Source organism: Mastigoproctus giganteus, chromosome 6 (assembly GCF_048544385.1).
Source record: "Mastigoproctus giganteus isolate SK-2022 chromosome 6, ASM4854438v1, whole genome shotgun sequence".
NCBI classification, from domain to species: Eukaryota; Metazoa; Arthropoda; class Arachnida; order Uropygi; family Thelyphonidae; genus Mastigoproctus; species Mastigoproctus giganteus.
Genome location: NC_143580.1, coordinates 137,466,241 through 137,486,249, shown reverse-complemented (window position 1 = coordinate 137,486,249; position 20,009 = coordinate 137,466,241). Strand labels below are relative to the sequence as shown.

General features: G+C 36.8%; 1 protein-coding gene across 1 annotated transcript in view; it reads left to right on the top strand.

The window, feature by feature from the left end:
- LOC150084608 (von Willebrand factor-like) overlaps positions 1 to 16,971 on the top strand; it is a 283,645-nt gene extending 266,674 nt beyond the window's left edge. Inside the window, exons 18-20 of the mRNA XM_090376305.1 lie at positions 7,315 to 7,396; positions 12,669 to 12,845; positions 16,773 to 16,971. Coding sequence (XP_090232431.1) covers positions 7,315 to 7,396; positions 12,669 to 12,845; positions 16,773 to 16,960 — 447 coding nt within the window. The 3' untranslated portion in view covers positions 16,961 to 16,971. The remainder of the gene's footprint in view (positions 1 to 7,314; positions 7,397 to 12,668; positions 12,846 to 16,772) is intronic.
- Positions 16,972 to 20,009: the final 3,038 nt, after the last annotated feature.

Below are 20,009 nucleotides of genomic sequence, written 5' to 3'. Positions count from 1 at the left end.
AGCTTTAGGAAGGGGCGCTCGGCTGCAGAGGCTCTGGAAATTATTATTGAAACAGCTAAAAACTGCAACACAAAATACTTCCTCCTAATATCGATTGACTTCGCAGGAGCCTTTTATTCTCTCTGGTGGCCTGCTGTTCTGGCCAGGCTCCGGAAGGCTGATATCACAGGAGACTTATATTGATGCTTCAAATCCTATCTTGGAAACAGGCGAATCACTGTTACCACTCCATACGCCTCTGTTTCTAGGTCGGTCCACAGGGGCTGCCCTCAAGGGTTCTGTCCTGGGCCCGCTCTTGTGGAACCTGGTCCTTGACGAATTCCTTAATTTGGATATTCCAAATGTTAAAACCCAGGCATAGGCGGATGACCTGGTTCTAATGCTACAGGCTGACAGCCGGGCACGACTGAAGACCATAGCAAACCGGGCCACTAGCGACTTGCAAAATTGGGCTAGCGTAAATCTCGCTATCTCCTCGGACAAAACAAGTTCAATACATCTCAAAGGATTCCTTGACCCTAGAAGACCTCGGCAGATTAAGATAAACGGGAAAACCGTAAAGTTGCTAACAGAAATAAAATACCTCTGAGTGATACTTAACATAAACTTTAGCTTCACGCCACATCTCTGCTACCTGAGAACAAAAATAAGAAGCTATGCAAGCCTACTGGCCAGATTCTTTATCCCAGCACTAGCCTATGCAGCGGGGGCCTGGTACACAAAGACTAGTACAGCTGTGAACAAGAAAAAACTGGAGATGACACCCCGATCGATATTACTCATAACGACAAGAGCTTGCTGCACTGTGAGTACCCAGGTCCTGGCGGGATGCCTTCACCTGGACTTGGAGATTGCGTGTTGGGGTTCGCTGTATCAACATTACAAAGGAAAAATAGTCTCCCGTATAGGATTCACCACAGACCCACCATGCAGAACAGACGGATTTTACAACACGTGAAATGGCAAAATCGCTGGAATCTCACTAAAAAAAGGCTCCATTGCTCATATCTGGTGAGTATGGGCATGGCACACTCTGGGTCGGTCGGTCGGTCGGTCGGTCTCTCTCTCTCTCTCTCTCTCTCTCTCTCTCTCTCTCTCTCTCTCTCAAGTTCCTTTTACATTCTAAATTTCATACACTAGAGTCTAATGGAACTCAGAACTTAAAGAATTTACAGTTGAAGCAACTGCTCCATAAAACATGGAAACAGACAAAAAACATAAGTGATCGCCTCACCTATTCAATAGCATGGACTCATTTTAACTGCCTGAAATCTCAGGCTATCAAAATATACGTTAAGAGAAATCTGGTTAAGGGCAAAGTCTCACATAAACTGAGGAATTTGTACGTTCCTTGAGCCAAAATTTTTGCTCGATTTCATCATCAGGTTTCACCGTGATCCCAATCCCAACACTGACTTGGTTCTTCCTACAAATCCAAGCATGAAGAGTTAAATACTGTTCTTATCACGAAACAGTAGCTTTTGACGGCCATCGATTCTTTATCAACATCGTAGACTGCCACTATCATATCAGAGGTAGTGTGCTATGCTTCCGGTTTTCTTTTCTCTTCTCCGTGACAGGATAGTAAAGTTACATACAAGGGATCGCACTTTTGTAAGGTCTATCACTGCTGGAGTCCTCCAAGGAGGGTTAACTCTCTGGCCTTTGTTTTCAGTAGTTCTCTCCACTGGTTGCACATAATCAATGCCTGCTAAGCTGTCTCATGAGGGAAAAATCCTGACAGCCTGTGCAAACATTTGGACGTGATAAAATCGGAAATTAAAAATATTTCCTACAGTTGCATCTTACCTCTACCAGTTCGAGATAAACAACATCAATCCGCCAAGTTAGAATTCATGATGATTTCATTGCAGCAAAATCCATCATTCCTCTAGCCATAGGTCGGAACTACCATCATCCCGATTGTACTCAATCTTAGATTTCTGAGGGTTGTGCTCGACTCCAAACTCTGTTTTAATGCCCACTTAGAGATGCTACTCACACGTGATTCAAGGCTCTGATGGATAACGAAGCACCATCTATTCATTACTGAAAATATTACCACCTGAAGATATATTAGAACAGTCTTCTTTCTACCTAGCTCTCGTGAATAGCAGTTGATTTAATCGCCAACCTCCCCACACCGGGTGGAAAAGACCATACTCAAGAAGATGACACCAACAATATGCCAAGACTGCAGAACTATGTCTTATTACCCATGCATCCAAGATTCTGTATCAAAGTTCGTATGGAGAGTCGTATTGAACAATTTCTGTATGACTCACAGTGCGATTTTTGCAGAGGCAGATCGACGAGAAATGCTATCAAAACGTTGAGAGTATTGAAGAGAAAGTGTACAACATGAGAAGAAACATGTATGTGTGTTTTATCAATTACTAATAGGCGTTTGATACAAGGCCCACCAAATAATTACAGAAATCTGGAGAGAACTGTTCCCATTGCTTGAGAAAATCGGATGCAAGAAGATTATTGGACTGATCTATGACTTACACAGAAGACAAAATTCGGTGATAAGAGTGAGAGAAGAACTGATAGAAAAAGCTAAAATTAAAAAGGGAGTAAGACAGGGATGCTTACTTTCACCTGGTTTGTTCTACGTTTTTGCCGAAGTGATAATTAAGGAGACACTTCGGAATAAAAAGTGGGGGTTAAAATAGGTTAAAAGTACATATAGGCTATTAAGTTTGCAGACGATACTAGCAGGTTGTCTTGTTACGCTGCAAAAATGATCAAAAGACTAAATAAGAAAGCACTGAAGTATGGAATGAAGATAAACTTGATGAAAACAAAGGCAATGATGATGAGTAAAAGGCTAATTCCCTTCCGAATTGAGATCAATGGAGTAAAAATAGAACAGGTACAGCACTTTAGGCATCTTGGGGCAGTTATTTGCAAAGGACAGTTCACGTCAAACTGAGATTCAATCCAGAATTTCAATGGCAAAACAATTTTCCAAGAATAAACTGTCGTTGATTACACAGAAGATGCTTTAAGATAATAATGACATATATATGGTCAGTGGCACTATATCCAGCAGAGACATGGATTCTAATAAAGAGAGAAAAAAAAAAAAAAAGACTTGAGGGCCTTCGAGATGTGGTGCTGACGCAGGATGGAAAAAATTAAATGGACCGAAAAATTGTCAAATGGAGTTATTAAGGAGTGTCCAAGAATAAAGAAATTCTAGGTAGAATAAGATCAACTAGACTCAAATGGACGGGCCACGTGATTCGACATGACTGTTTACTTCTGGATGCAATGGAAGGGACTGCGTACGGAAAACGCCATACGGGTAGACCAAGAAAAACCTTCATCAGGACATTGCTGGATTGAAGCAGGACATCGAAATCTTGAGGAACTAAAACAAACTGCACAGGAGAGATAATTTACATGTAGTGTTGGGTTAATATAATATAATGCGATTCCAAATTTCCCTGACTTCACGCAGTCATTTCGCAAACGGTTTTTTTATATATTTTTTAAATTTATTGCTTTAACTTTTTCGATCAGTGTAATTTATAATATTAGATCTGTCTGGTTTATTACGGTGAATGGCGAAATGGCATTTTCATCTTTAAGTTCTTGACCTTTCTCGAGGTAAGTATCTGCGAAAAGATACTTATCCTTATTTGTCTGAATATATCGGAATTAAAATGAATGAGATTGCACATTTCTTTAAATTATAGGTCATCACTAAATGGTGTTCCATTTTAACTTTTCTAATTTTATTGTAGTTGATAAGTTTTGGCGCATCAGCGACTTAACCACATTGTATATAATGCCCGTAAACGTGTTTATTCGAATATTGTACAGGCTGATAACTTGAACTCCCAGGTGTCAATAACTCCACCTGAGATTGGTTAACTACAAACCTCAACTGAAGACTTCAGAAAATAAACAAATATCCATCGAACTCAACCCTCCCCAAAAAGGTGACGAAACAACTACACTGTCACGTAGGACATGTTAATTGAGTAAGGAAAGTGAGGTTTTTGCCCTGTTAGTTGTTTGAACTCTTTAAAAAAATATTCAAACTAAATTTAGCAGACGGTACAATATAATCCTTACGTGATCTGTTTGATCGTCTGGAAATGTATGCAGTCGCACATTTATATTTCGCAAGGATTACTCACGGGATAGAGCTGAAAATATATTCATGACGCGATTCTGACACCACATGATGCCCACGAGGGATTTAACGCTCCATTGGACAATTGGGTAAAATCAAACAGTATAAATATACTGTATTATTTTGACATACGTGCAACAACTAACGTCTGCTTCACCTAAGTTCCTCTTGAATTGTATCTGCTCTTGCGTAGGTAAGTATTGTTTTTCAGATTTACAATTTGTTTATTATTCTCAACTTAAATTCTTTGGTGAAATACTGAACGCTCTGAATCGCTTTTCACAAAAAAGTAACTAACTTTAATGAACTGTTTGAATTAAAATTACAGTACTCTGAAAAACTAAATGGATGCTGATTTCGGATCATACTTATCGGAGATAGTTTCTTTTTATGTTGTTCAAATAAGAATTATAATATGTAAAATTCAGATTTTCTAAAATGGCTGTATATGAGAGCGAGAGATAGTTAAACAGGTGGAAGTGTGATACGCATCAAATTCAAAACAGCCCGAACCCGTTCCATAGTGATTTCAATGCGTTCATTTCATATTACATTGATTTCTGCATTTCCGTTTGCAGAGATGCAATTTTTATAACCCCTGGAAGTAGCTGCTAAATTTCCCACACAACAGGAGGCTACAATTAAAATCATCCATCCGCTATATGCAGGCATAAGGCGAAAACTATCAGAATAACACAATTTCATTACATATCTGTGGGACCAATCTAACTGTACGAGAGCTGATGAGTGCAGTATTGCTAGACCAAAATTCAAATGGATGCTGATTTGAATTTTGCGAATTTAGTAATGCTGTTTTAAAACAGACAATCTTGTTTTATAATACACTGAAAAGGTTTATGTGAATGTTTGGATATGCAGTCTAATTATAACGTTATAATAATAATTACGCCAGAATGGAATGGACTACAGTGAAATTATTAGGTTAATGAATTTCCTGCAGTTCTTTCAGTAATTTTTTTTATTATACTCAAATAAAACAAGATAATTTAATTTAAATACTTATTGTTTTTTTCTTGATTTTTATATGGTAAAAATAGCATATTTTGATATTCTTCAATAATGAGAAACCATAATTTTGTTGTCTGAAAAATTTGACAGTAATTGACCCATTGGTCATTAACGTATAATTGTTAGGAGAATTGAAGAAATGTATTTAGTAGTTGGAGAAATTTAGCGACACTAAAGTTTGTTTGTTATTTTATGAACAAAGTCATTTATAAAGCTATTTTGTAAGGTAATCGCAATTTTAATTCTTTCAAAATTTATATACATATACGTAATACAAAACTCAACTGATTGCTTTATTTTTCTGTTGGGTTGTTTGCAATTTGGACCATGGTAAATAAGTTGTTAGAATGCAGCGTTTCTAACTTGCGTGTATTCTACGGTTCGTTTGCCCTATTTATGAGATGAAAAACTGGAATTTATTCTCAAAGAATAAAAATTGTGCGACCAAAATATGGCGGCGAAAAACAATAAAAGTTCATTTCTTTCATAAGCTTTTCTTAACTTCAATCACGGACAGGAGGTGAATCCAAACCTTTCCACACAATGAGCACAGTAATAGTGCAATGAAGATATCAAATATTCGAGGCACTGAATAGCTTTGTAGAGAAAAGGGTTCAATCCTTTTAATCTCTGAAGAATTTTTTTTCGCTTTTGCATAGAGGATTCCACTGTTATTAATCCTTTGGAAAATATTCGTTGAATGGAGGAAAAAGGCCAAATATTAACACACAGAAATTTTCCATTGACCATGTCTGGAACACCAGAAAGACAAAGTGAGTCTGCTCTTCCAAGGGAGTGAATTTTTTACTGTAAGACCTGTCATAAACAACATGAGAGCTCGCTGTGAGCGTATGGCTCTTATAAATGTCCATCGAACACCTGAATCATAATCCTGATCTTATGTTACAATAATTCTAATTTTCGCCGTTACCAAAAAGTGGCTATCCAGTTCCGTTTAACTTTACCAAATTCTCTGCCTGAACAAACTTGGCAGGCAGTTTATTCCAGTGATCTAGAAGTTGTTTGAATAATTATCTTCGAGCAGCGTGTTGTAGATCACAGGAATAAATTTATGCACCCATAATTTCTGTTTTTACTTCGAGTAAACATATAACTCCCTCCGTTTTACTGATTCCCTTCAGAGCCTTATATACCACTATCTGAACCCTTATATATCTATTTGCTAAGCTTTGCAGTCTGTACTTTAAAGCCTTCTTCATATGGACATCGATTATCATCCTTCACCAATCTGGTTGCTTTTCTCTGAACCCTTTATAGATGCTTTGTGTCTTTCTTCAAGGGGGGGTCTCCGCACTTGAACACAATATTCTAAATACGATCTCACCATTGTATTATACTAAATGGGACAATATCCTTTTCCCTACTTGAAATGGCTCTTTATGACAGATAGGGAACTGACTTCTGAGTCACTTGATTACATTACACGGAAAATCTTATTCCTGACAGAATCGTAACCCTAAGTCTCTTCGTGATAAACTACCTTTAACTACACTCAGCTTTTCATTTCTTTTGCCATCTTTCAGATCATTTGTGCAACCAATCGAAATAATTTTAAAGAAGCAAAATGACTTGGTTCTGATGGCCAACTACAATTCCTGCCTTTAAATCATTAGAAAACTTTACATTCCCTCATCCACGTCATTACGGAAGATGAGAAACAGAATTAGCCTGCATAATGATCCCTGTGGGACTTCACTTGCTACATTATTCCACCCCGAGGTATATCCATTTATGACTACTCCGTTGGGCAACCCTGCATCCAAAAATTTACTGCAATTTTATATAATAGCATTTCATGGGGAACCGTGTCCGAAGTTTTACTTTAATCAATTTGAACAAATGAGTTAATGTACGCAGTGTGTCACATTTCAGGCATGTTTCCTGAAATGTGACAATGTTTCTTGTTCTAATTAAAACTCCTCAGATAAGGACGGTAGGCCCTGCCCTTCCTTAATGCACAAACTACGAATACAAATGTAAATGATGACAAGTAGTGATCGTAATTTCCAGTTAAAAATAAGAGGCATAAAAGCATCTCTCATTTTGGTCAGTCTCAGCTTCACCTTTTAAACAATGAGCACAATTTTTGTACTTCTTCTTTCTTTTTATTTCAGCCAAATCCTGGTCAAGCCATGAACGCCGTTTTCATATGTGTCGCTGTGGCCTCACTTTTGGCTTTCGGCTGCGCTCAACAAAGTAAGTAATTTATAGAATTATGTTCATTCAAGTATACACCTAGTGGGTAATTTATTAGGAATACTGCTATCTATGGAGTCCAGGCTTCGCCAGAAATGGATCTAGGAGGGAAGAGAGAAACGTTCAGAAGCAGAGAGAAGACTGTTTCAAGGAAGTAGTTACCTCTGCTTTCTGCAGCATAATAAAATATTTAAAAAAATTAATGAAGTTTCTCACAAAATACAAATTAAATTATAGTACTTTTTTTGGGGGAGAGCGGCTGGTTGATATATTACGCATGCAAGATCTTTATTAATAAACTTCTAAAGTAACCTGCTGAGTCCTGAGGAACTTGAAATTCATTAAAATGTTACTAATTCTATTATTTAGTAAATATCAGAATTTTAAATACTGCAAATTTAAGCGTAAAGGAGCGAAGAGCACGTCACCCCCCCCCCCCCCCGCTTCGACTATGAAAGGCAAGTGCAGAATTAGATAAGGTACTGAGTTGAAAAACATTCTGTGCCCCAACCAAATTGATGTAATCGAGGTTATGAGATGTCATAATCCTTAGATCTTTCACTCACTTGGAAATACTATTGAGCATAACTTTCCACCATGGGTATAGAGGGGCCAAAAATAGTATACTTTTTTAATTTGCATGGTACACCATATTTTGAGAAGGAATTGATAAATTATACTTCTAAATAAGTCAAATCTCGTTAAAATGTAATGGTCCTCTTCACAAGATAAATCTATTTTATTCCATAGCTTGCCAGTGTCGTCAGTCCGAAGAATATAATGATTGTGGTACAGCCTGCCCTCTCACCTGTGCCAACTACAGAACAACGCCTCTACCTTGTACAAAACAGTGCGTCCCAGGATGTTTCTGTAAGGACGGATTTGTCAGAGACCTGTGTTGGAATTGCATTCATCCTTCAACGTGTCCAAATTAAGCAATGCTAACTTCCCTGCATTAAGTATTAGCAGTCACGTTTTGCAAAAGTGACCGTTCATGGCATAAAAAAAATGAGTAGCTGCAATTAGGCCTTCAATTTTTGAAATTTAAGTTTCTTTTATTAATAATGGAATGGCAACTAATGGAAAATAAAATATTTCTTGAAGATTACCTTGTCTAAATTGTCCTTCTGTTATAACTGTTTATAAATTTAAACTATATTCAAAAAGCTTATATAATCACCTAATTCTGCATTTGGCTCACCATGCGAAGGTACAACAAGTTGTGTATTAAACACACATAAAAAAAAGCATTCACTTAGCTACTGAGTTGCACACGTTCTGCAACCCCACCCAACTAATGCATGTTTGACTCTGGTGAGGTCAGATGACTGTGAGACACCTGTGCTCGTGTGGAAATGTCAACTGGACAAGATCGCAAAATTACATTGCTTTCAGCGTATTTTACTTGTGTGTAGGAGTAAATTAATATTGCTTTTAGCAGATTTCAATAGAGTATCGAGTAATTACACTAACTTTATTTGGTTGAAAAATAACTGGTAGTTCCGCAAACCTCTAGGAGAATTTCTGTCCACGACCTGCCAAAGGGGTCCAAACTAATACCATTTTTTTTTTTTTACTAAAAAGATGGTTTAGCTTGTGATATCCTCTGTTGTGACAAAGCTTTAAACATTTTCTAAATTCTTGATACTGATTTCAAAAAATTGACTTAAAAAGGTATAAGTAAACGTGGCATAGTCAACTAATGATAGCTTAATTATTACACTTATACCAGCCACGTATGAAATCTGTTAACAGGAGTTGAGAAAAAAAAATGTGATTTTGTTTTTAATTTCTTTATTGCATTTTTGACTAAATTTATAACTGATTATGAGTTCTCGTAAATTATCCTTAATGATACTATGCAACAATTGGTTTCCTTAATTTCCTTTCTAAATTAAACGAAGTCGATCATTATTCAGTAGTTTATTTGTAAAACTAGAAGTTTTCGAAAAATGCTTGTTTTATGGCAACATAAAACGTTTTTAAACGTCCACAACATTCTCCACTTTTCCCCTACAGGTTTCAAGATCTGTTCACCACAAAAGCTCAGCATGACGTAATATTGCTACTTAAACAGCCCAAAGATAGTAAACTTTTTAATTTGGATATTCGACCATTTTTGAAAAGGAATTTAATAATAGCATCATAATGCAAGGACGAAACGTTTATATATGTCCAGCCCAAAAAACTATTCATTTGCACATTCCTTTCAATAATTTATCCGAACGTTCTTTAAATTTATTAAAATAACCCAGCTTCTACAGCCAGGAGGGAGCTTATTCCAACAATCGATAACTTTGGTTGAATGCAGATTTCTGCACATCTATTCTGAAACCATCATTCTTCAGTTAAAATTTATACCCTGCGATGTGTGTCGTGTAATTAAGAAACTATACTTCTAAGTAAATCAAATCTCATTGTCTTAATACTGTTGATAAGACGGCAAAAATGTTTCTTTTGCTGCCTAATTTGCTAGTATCGTCAGGTCGAAGAATGTTATAGCGATTGTGATAGTGCCTGTCCTGTCACTTGTGATAACTATAAAGCAAATACATCTTGATCTCTGGAGTACGTCCCAGATGTTTCTGCAAGGATGGAAGTGTTAGGAACTGGTAATGAAATTGCATTTGTCCTTCAAAAATGTCCTTCTTTGCATTAATAATTAAGTTCCTGAAGAGGAAGGACACTTCAGCAATCGGTATGATAATATCGTATTTATTACAGATGAACCGATTAAGTAAAATGGGTTTCCAAAGAAAACTGCTTCGGAAAGCCAACATACAGGTAATGGACAAAAAAAAAAATAGAAACACTAACGTAAAATCATTATAGGGTGTTGGACGGGCATTTCAGTCCGGTACATACGTCGTGGCATAAAGTCTACAGTGTCTAAAAGTCAGCAGAAGGGATACAACACAATTCGTCCACAAGAAACCTGATCAATTCCTGCTTGTTCGATGGACTTGCAAAACACTGCCCGAGTCGTCGTTCCAGAAATTTCCATTCCTTTTCTATCGGGTTCAGATCTGATGACTGCAATGGCTGTAGTATGTGAAAAAGTTCAGTTTCATGCTTCTCAAACTAGTCGGTGACCACCTGTGCTCTGTGGATTGATGCAATGTCATCCTGAAATACCTCTCTCTTCATGAAATAAATGCTTGGCCACTGGATGAAGATGAGCGCTCATGACTTAAATACCGATTGGCATTAATCTTGCCTCCTAACGGAAGGAGCACACCCAAACCATGCCACTAGAAAACACTACACACCACTGCAGGACCCCTAACAGTAGGGAAGAAGCAATCAAAGATGTAAACTAACTTCAGTTGACGCCACACGTCCACTTGCTGCAAACAAAGTTTAGGAGGATTCGTCGGACCATATCACTTTCCTCCACTGCTCTTGCTTTTTGCGCTACTTGAAATGCCAACGTGTGATGAGCGGCTTACGAAGTTCAACTCCACCATGATATCCATCTTTACGAAGTTCTCGAAGTAACGTTTTTGAATAAAACTGTCCTCTGGCGTTGAAATTCGTGCACACCTGATCAGCTGTTGTTCGCTGTTTCACTTTCAGTATCACATTAATGCTCGACCGTTCCGGTTCTGTAGTACGCGGTTTCGCTCGCTGTTGTCTTCTGCAGATGATATGCCTTTAGATTTCCATGATCTGGGAAATGATCTGGGAAACTATTCCTTGTTCAACCTTAGCGAGTGGCGCCTCCGTAGCCAGGTGGGAAGGAGCAACAGTGCGTAGCACACGCTTCTTGATTAGACCGGGGTTCGAGCCCGTCACCACCAAATACGGAGGATGCGGAAAGGTCAAGGAATGACCACCGCATATCCCGGAGCAATATGGCCTTAGTTGCTAATGCTCCTAAAAACCAAATAACAAACCTTAGCGAGTGTCTTAGTGAACGAAACTCCTATCAAAGACGCTTTCATCAAAGAAATTTATAAAATGTATCCCGAGCATCAGAATGGATCACCAGACAAGTAACTTTATAACGTCCCATCATCCTCCAAAGTAGTTACTTGTTTACAGCAATATATAGGTTATGTCACGTGACTCAGGTTGTCCTATTGACTTTATTTTAAATAACACCAGGAATCTTTATATTCCTTTCTCTTACTTTACTATCTTATCCATGTTCCTTTATCCCACGCGAGTGTCTTAACCGTATTTTGCGGTTCACCCTGCCAGAGGTATCCATTTTCGTTTGTTACAATTTAAATTAATTAGAATTAAGATATGTCAATACCTTACGTTATGAAATTACGCTTTTCGAAATTATTTATTCTTGCTAATGAAGAAATAAAAAAAAAAAAATCAGTGTAGCATAATTTAATGTTATTTTCTGGCTAAATAAATTTCAAATTGGATTTTGTTGTTATTTATATAATTTTCTAGAAAGAGCATTAATATTTATATTTTTCTGTGCAGTCGTTTCGTTACCATTTTAATGACAATTTCGGCAAGAAATATTTACCGATGACTGACTGTTACCTTAATTCGATTATATTCGACTCACCTCAGTCATAAGATAATTTTGAAATTGTAAGAAAAAGGAAATGTTTACTTATTGCGTCACATTGTAGCTTGTGACAGTATAATGATATCTTCACTCCTGTAGAGAGGTCCGGTTTCGAACCCAGTCGATGACTGGAAGAATTTCTAAAAGGTCTTATGTCTCTCCACTCGAGGCTGTAGTTAGCCAATCTCATGTGAAGGGGGTATGCTTTTTCAATTCGCTTAACATGAAAATCGGCCGTGAATTAACATTTTGCACAGACAAAAGACACAAGGAGCAACATGGTGTAAGTCTCTAATCCTCCTAAAACCAATAACATCACAAATGCTTACTATACCCAGCCAACCAAAGCGATGCATGCAGTGTGATTGACAGCCTGCTAGGCATATGAATGAGCTTCGCATTCCTCAGAGATCTTTTGGCTGAAACCGTTTGTTCTAACGTGTTGTATTGTTATTAGCGATCAGTTATGAATTTAATTGGGTACTTGGGAAGCAAAATGTTATCGAATAACATTATGCTTGTTACGTTTTCAATCATGCAACTTAAAACTAAATGTTTTAAATTACCATTTTCATTTTTACAAAATTTAAAGGTTTTTTTTTGGAAATGTAACAGCTACTCACACTGGGACTCGTCATTTTAACTCTGTTTCTAATATACGTTTGAAATCAAAAAGGTATTTGCAAATGTTATTAAAACTTTTTCTTGATAACAACCTAAAGAAGTGTTCCTTCCTAGCTTGTCAGTGCCCGGATCCCAATGAATATTACACCACGTGTGGTACAGCCTGCCCTAAGACATGCGACAACTACAACACAACGCCAGGGATTTGCATAACGGTGTGCGTCGAAGGCTGTTTCTGCAAGGATGGATATGTCAGAGACAAGTGTGGAAATTGCATTCTCCCTTCAGATTGTCCAACATAAACTGTAGCATGGAAATGAAGATTAAATAAAACTACTTTTAATTAAAAGGTTGTGCCCTCTAGCTCCTTTGTTTAGTCTCCCTCACTCATCAACTATGGCTTTATCTCCAAAAGAAAAGGCCTGAGGGTAGCCCTGAAGATGGTATTAGTCCTGATGGCTAATACCAGATGACTAAAAACATAGCAACGTAAAAAAATATAAATAAATAAATAATGGAAAAATCCTGAAAACAACTGTTCTATGTATAGTATATTACATTTCTGGACAACTCAACTGGGTCTCGAAAATTCCAAGTTGAGGGCGTATAATATAATACACGAATTAATTATGAATGCTGACAAATAATTTAATAATTTCCATGACTTTTGAAATTTCAATACTGAATTTAACCTAATTTTGTAGAAATGGCAATATTCATATAATATTGAAAATTCATGATCCTCTTGAAGCACTAGATTGTTTTTATCAAATCATTAAGTAAGTAATAAACAGTCTGGTACCATGCTACACATCTACAGATTCAAATTCTTCGCAATGGATTTGAAGGAATTTAAATATTTGTTGGCAAAAAAAATATATACAGTGAGCTTAAGATAAATAATGAATGTGGTTTTATAATATTTTTCTTTAAGACAGGTCAAGACAAGATTGAAACGACGACTACGACAAACATTGGAGCTTCTTTGTAGATAAAGTATTTTAAAGCTACATTCAATAATATTTTAAGACAAAAAAAAAAAAAATATATATATATATATATATATACTGAGGACGATCTTATTTATTAAATGAGGTATTTCACTTAAATTGCAATAAATCCGAATTATTAAAACATTATTCCTAATATGAAAAAGGACCTTGTCCAAAGTCCAGATAGTGTAACTATTATATAATGGAAAAAATGTGGAAAACATCGATAACCCCATTACTATATTTATTAAATTGTTTTTGAAAGTGGAATCCATGCCGCTCAATTAAAAAAAAAAAAAAAAAAAAATTTCCCTTTTCATAAAAAAGGAGAAAGACTCATCAAACAAATAGAGACGACCGACCAGTATGTAAATTAAATACACTTTCAAAGTTAATATAATCAGTTGTAATGAAGCAGCTGTTTCACTTTATTAAAAACTTTGTCTCTGACTACATTCAGGAATTATCAAGAGACGATCCACTTGCACAAATATTTCTTTTGTATCGGATATAACTCGGGGGTTAAAAGTAATCGGTGAATTTAGAAAAATCAACTACCGGCTGGTTGAAGGCAAATTTCCGCACATCCAACCAGCAACAATACTTCAATTTGAATTTAAGCCCCATCAGAATTAAGGTTACTTGCGTCATTCAAGGGTTTTCGAATACATCAACGCCGGTCCTAAAATGAAGCCTCCAAACCTGCATGCATTACCCAAGATGGAGCCTAATCATTTCTTTTAACAACAAGGATAAACAATATAATTACTTTCCCATCCATGCTAGCAAAGCTGCTGTATATCATAGACAAAACCCTATGAACTGTCCTGGTAGCCTGTCTGCACTATCAGAGATTTTCACATCTTATTGCACAATTAGTGTGTGTGGTACCAAATAGTTGGTAGGTTAATATGGAATTACTGCTCCCTCATACGCAGAACATTGCATTTGTAGATATTAAACTTCAATTGTCACTTCTCAGCCTATCTGCTAAAATTATCTAGATCTTCTTGTAGTAAGAAACCCTGATAACCTCTCTTAATGCTTCTTATTTAGAATTTGCTATTGTTAACTTCATCATTTGGTCCCACTGCATAGAACTTAAATTGTCTGAGACCGCTATAATCTCCTTTACAAAATCAAAAACCATTCCCTTTACCCTTGATGGTACAGTCTAAGCTCTTTATAGGGACCCTTTTTTAACGTCCCATTGGTTGGTCCGGACTAATTTCTCATTAACTTAATGCTATTTTATGAACAAACGATATGACTGTTTTTTCATTCCATGGGGAGTCATTATATAGAGCTTCGACTGCGGTTATATTAAGTAATTCCCACCAAAGCACTGTATCACTGACCCTAGTGGTTCTTTTTCCAGCAGCTTCTTAATGCATGAATAATCGCTGCTGATAATCAAATCAAGAGAATTTCTTCCTCTTATTGCTCTCTAACATGCTGTTCTAGCAAAAGTCATCTGATAAATCCACAAAAGTTTTGCTAGTATGTGAGTGACAAACTCACAAAATCCAGTCAATATCTGGAAAGTTAGTCTTCCAATACAAAGCTTTCTGATTTACTTACCCACCCTATATGTCAGTTCTATATATTACCATAGTAATTACACCCTAACCTCATTTGTTTTCGCAACTCATGTTGCACCAAAAAACCTAATATTGCACTAGCCACCAGTGTCGACCAGATGCACTGCCATCGATTTTATGTGCTTCTTAATTAGGAGCATAATCCCCCTCCTGTGTCGTCTGTCCTTTCTGTGAAAATTGTATTTGAATACTCCTCATATTCAAAGTCTGAAAGTCTTGTATCTGAGTGACACCATGTCTCAGATACATCCACAATATCTGCATTTGATGATTTGATCAGCACTTAAAATTCAAATTTATGTGCTATGCTCCTAGCGCACGCATAAGTATACACCATACTTCCGAGGCTACTGCTTGTTCCAATAGAAGCAGTGCAAGAATCACTTTTTATTCTGCCTGCGGCTACTGTTACTCTATTAAAGTGTATAACTAAAAACTAAAGTTTATAAGCTACCAATTTTTAGTCCCACCTAACACTGCCTCCACAGCATCAGCAAATATCACTGCATCCCTTTTATTTAAGTGTATCCCATCACTGTAAAAACAGTCTATTCTAATAAGCACAGACCGTGCTTAGAAAAATCTACCCCATTTGCCTTGGACACACTCTATAAGGCCTAATTGACTGACAAGTCCCTTATCATTCACTCCCTCCTATTGTGTCTGGTCATGAATGCAGCCACTTGCAATTTCACTAGTAACTCGAGACTGTTTTTTTTTTTTTTTTTATCAACATTGCTCAGTACTTATTAATTGAATCCTCAGATCTCCTACTCATAATATCATTAATACCAATATCACCTTTTGTGCCCTTAAAAGATAACCTGCAACGTCATCAACTCTAGCTTCCTTGCTGACATACCTGGTCCTATTCCACCTGTCCATTTTGCGCAATGTATTTCCGACATCCCTGCAATCAAGTCCTCAACTGTAGCTATTTCCTGTTGGACCAGGAATCTCTGTTGAAGAGGGTTTCCTTATGTTGTCGGATGCTACAGCATTGGCTCAGGCTTTCCGATGGGCTGGTGAATGCTTTGAGGGCGTCAAGCCTATTCTTCAAGCCCTTAATATAATCCCATCTGAATACCGAATTTGAGGTTAACCTACTCATGCTCCTTGCAACCAACACAAACAAATAAAACCTCCTATGGCTATGTTATGTCTTGCTAGAGATCGCTTCCCAGAAAAGCGCACAAGTAATAAATAATATAATTCTGATTCGTCAGAGAACTACCTTCAGAAGACTTTGGTTCTTCCCCGAACCGAAGCATTCGTGATACTTTGAGCCCTTTGCTTTGTTGCTCTACTCTGAAATTAAGTATGTTCAGGGAGAAAATAACGAATGATTTTTATAAAATGTTTGACGCTGGAATAAGAAAATGTTTGATTTTTTTCGTACGTGCACAAAATCAGTGTCTCTTTTTCACAGGTTAAGATTTGTTCCGAAGACAAGCTCATCTCATTGTCATACTTTAATTTAAATACTGGGATTTTTAGCTTTAATTTGGGTGGCAGATCATATTTTAAAAAGGAATTTAGAAATTATACTTCTAAATAAGTCAAATCTCCTTAAAACATAATGATCCTCTTAAAAAGATAATAAAAATGTCTCTTTTATTCCCTAGCTTGCCAGTGTCGTCAGCCCGAAGAATATTATACCGATTGTGGTACAGCCTGTCCTCTCACCTGTGCCAACTACAACATAACGCCTCAACCTTGTACAGAGCAGTGCGTCCAGGGTTGTTTTTGCAAGGAGGGATATGTCAGAGATCTGTGCTGGAATTGCATTTGTCCATCGAAATGTCCAAATTAAGCAATTCTAACTTCTCAGCTTAAATTAAGCGTAGCTCAGTTATTATTAATAAGAGAGAAACTTCTCATTAAACATAATAAACATAACTTTGATGACTAATTATAAGTTCACACTGAACTACCTCTTCACCAAACCTACTACAATATTTCTTAAAACTTAAATTTATTTTTCCACGAAATACAGTTTTTGAGTAAATCGTATAAATAGTTACGACAGTAAACTGAAATATTGCACTGGTTACGCACGATATTTAAGTTAATAAAATTCAGTGAATTATTAAAATTTCGCCAATAAAAAAATCGTTGTAATGAGAGCCAACGTGAGGTTGTAAACAAAGAAAACACATCAGAAGTCAGAAATGAGATAACGTCTTACTGAGTATTTATTACAGCTGGATCATGTGGAATGGATTCCAAAATGAATTTGGGTTAAAATTTAGAATATGAGGCGCAATCCCGTGAATCTTTGCGACTACAAGGGATAGGCAAGTCTAGCTACGCCCACCAGTTACTTACCTAAACTGCTAATCACCGCGATTATGCCATACAAAGTATGCCATTTCTCAAAAGACTACAACCAGTAGGAATACCATGTAGAGGCCATTAAACCTGACCTATGTCTTTAGACAATTTCGATACTTTTCCCTCCCTTACGGCTTTCATATTCGGTTAAACAAAAAAAGGTTGTGTTGTTTACGCTACTAATTCGGGGTGGATTCAAGCGAAAAACGATGTCCGTAATCTTTAGTGTATGATTATTGTCTACTGTCACAGTTTTCTTTTTTTTTTTTTTTTTTGCTTGAATCCTCTTCAATAGCTGTACAACGAATCCTTGATTGGCTCGAGTTTCCTTAATGTCAATTAATTTTTAATTTTTGGCTTCATCAATAAACGTTTATCAGACACAAATAAATCCTGGCTGTGACAGATCTGGAGATAGTAGACCAGAAAATGCTGGATTGGTTTTTTTCTTCAGTACTGTTGAATGCATACAGTTGTGCACTTTTTCCTCAGCCACATTCCTGATGCCCACAACTCAGAACAGCCAGAAAAGTCTGTCTTGCAAGACAAAAAAAATCGTTAAATTCCAAGATGTTGATCACGACTTCTTACAACTACCACCTGAATGCGCTTGAACATGACAAATTTGCATCACCGTAAGACTGACAGAATACATTTGAAGTTGCGTGGTCGTCTCTTATGCCGCTGAAAGCAAAATTTATTCTTTACGTTTTCCGCGTTCATTTTCGTTAGTGGACGAGTTCAGTCTTGCATGGACAATCGAAAAATAACTGCAGTTTGTTCCACTGTTAATAAATTCAGCTAGTGCTGTTAAGGAAAAAAATAAAATAATTATCCTGTAACTTGCTAAGTTTCGATGTGGGAATTTCAAAACGGGGAAATGCCTCATGAGATGATATTTTCTTTGCGAATATATATGAAAAGCACATTAGCTTAACAGGTGGTTCCAACCCTGCTCGTTCCATTGCTTTAAATCTGAAACGAGTCTTTGTTTAAAAAATCATTTAGAAAACAACAGGTAATAAAAATTACCTCATTTTAAATACTGTACACATCAGTACATAAATACTTAATGTTCGTTGTAAAATAGTAATAGAGGCATGTGATGCAAGGAAGCAAGCGTATGAGCTTATGAAGCATCAGCCAAACAAAAAAAAAAAAAAAAAATCGCACAACCATTCCCTCTAAAAGTTTGTCCAGTTCCTCCTTGAATTTATTTAAGCTATCAACTTCCACAATGACAGATGGAAATTTGTTTCCATCAGATCTGAAGAATATCGTGGATGTATAAAACTATGAGAAAGTAAATGACTCGTCGGAGGAAAGAGGATAGTGACAATTAAGAAACATACTTTAGGGTGAAATCTGAACCTTATAACTACGGGGCGATTGTTGTCTGGAAATTCCTTGTGTTGGGGAACGGACTTTAGATCTACTGACTACCGTTGGGCAGTCTGGAAATTTCGCCCCATGCAGATGTAAGGTTCCTCTTTCTCCTCATAAGTTATTTTTTCACTGTGTAAGGTCTCCAAAATAACAGTCCCTGGGATTTTCATTTCCCCACGAAATTAATATTTTAACCAATAGAAGCATTGGAAACTCTAAAGGGGGGGGCATACATACATATATATACACACACACACACACATATACACATATGCAGATCGGAGACAAAAGAGGGGACGGAAAGAACGGAAAAACGAACGGAAAGAACAGAGAGAGAGAGAGAGAGAGAGAGAGAGAGAGAAACACAGGAGACAGTTTTGTCCTGTGCGAAGCACTTCTCTTGAGGCTATCTCGTCAAAAACGTCTTGAGATTCTTTTGCTGCTGGATCCTGATACTAGACGCCTGTTCCTGAATATAGCAAAGATTATTCTGGAAAATCTGACCCTACATTTACGACACGATAGTTTAATAGAATGAAAGTGTCGGACGTTCATATCCGACTCTTTATTTAATATAGTCTACTGAGAAACAACCCTCCCCACAGGAACATTCACTATGATAGCATCAATCTCACAACACTTAGAAATTAGAGTATAAGATTCGCAAGATCCATTTGTATTAATATAACACAAGTTATGACTGTTAAGTCTGTATAGTACACTTACATATACACCCAGGAACTCAAACTGGAGAATGAGTATTGGCTCCGAGAGTACGGGCAATGCCAATTGAAGACCACATGAAGAACGCAAACATGTTTGTACACATGTATAATTAGCCGTATAGTATATCGTTTTATCCTCTTGGATAAGAAATAGAGTTCTTATATAATCATATAAAAGTATATAACCATATTATTTTACACCTGTTTTGTATGTTAGAATTAATAAAGCATGTTTTGTTTAATTATCCTTGCCTCTTAGCCATTCTCTTGCTACACGTTATCCACAGCACGAGTTTTATAGTAAAAGAATCATAGTTTTGCGGCATTCTGAGGTCTAACTTATGGGAGGATTTCAGAATGAAAAACAAAGCCATTTTCGATGTTGCGAGTCTATTCTCCATGTTGCAGAGTAGGTCT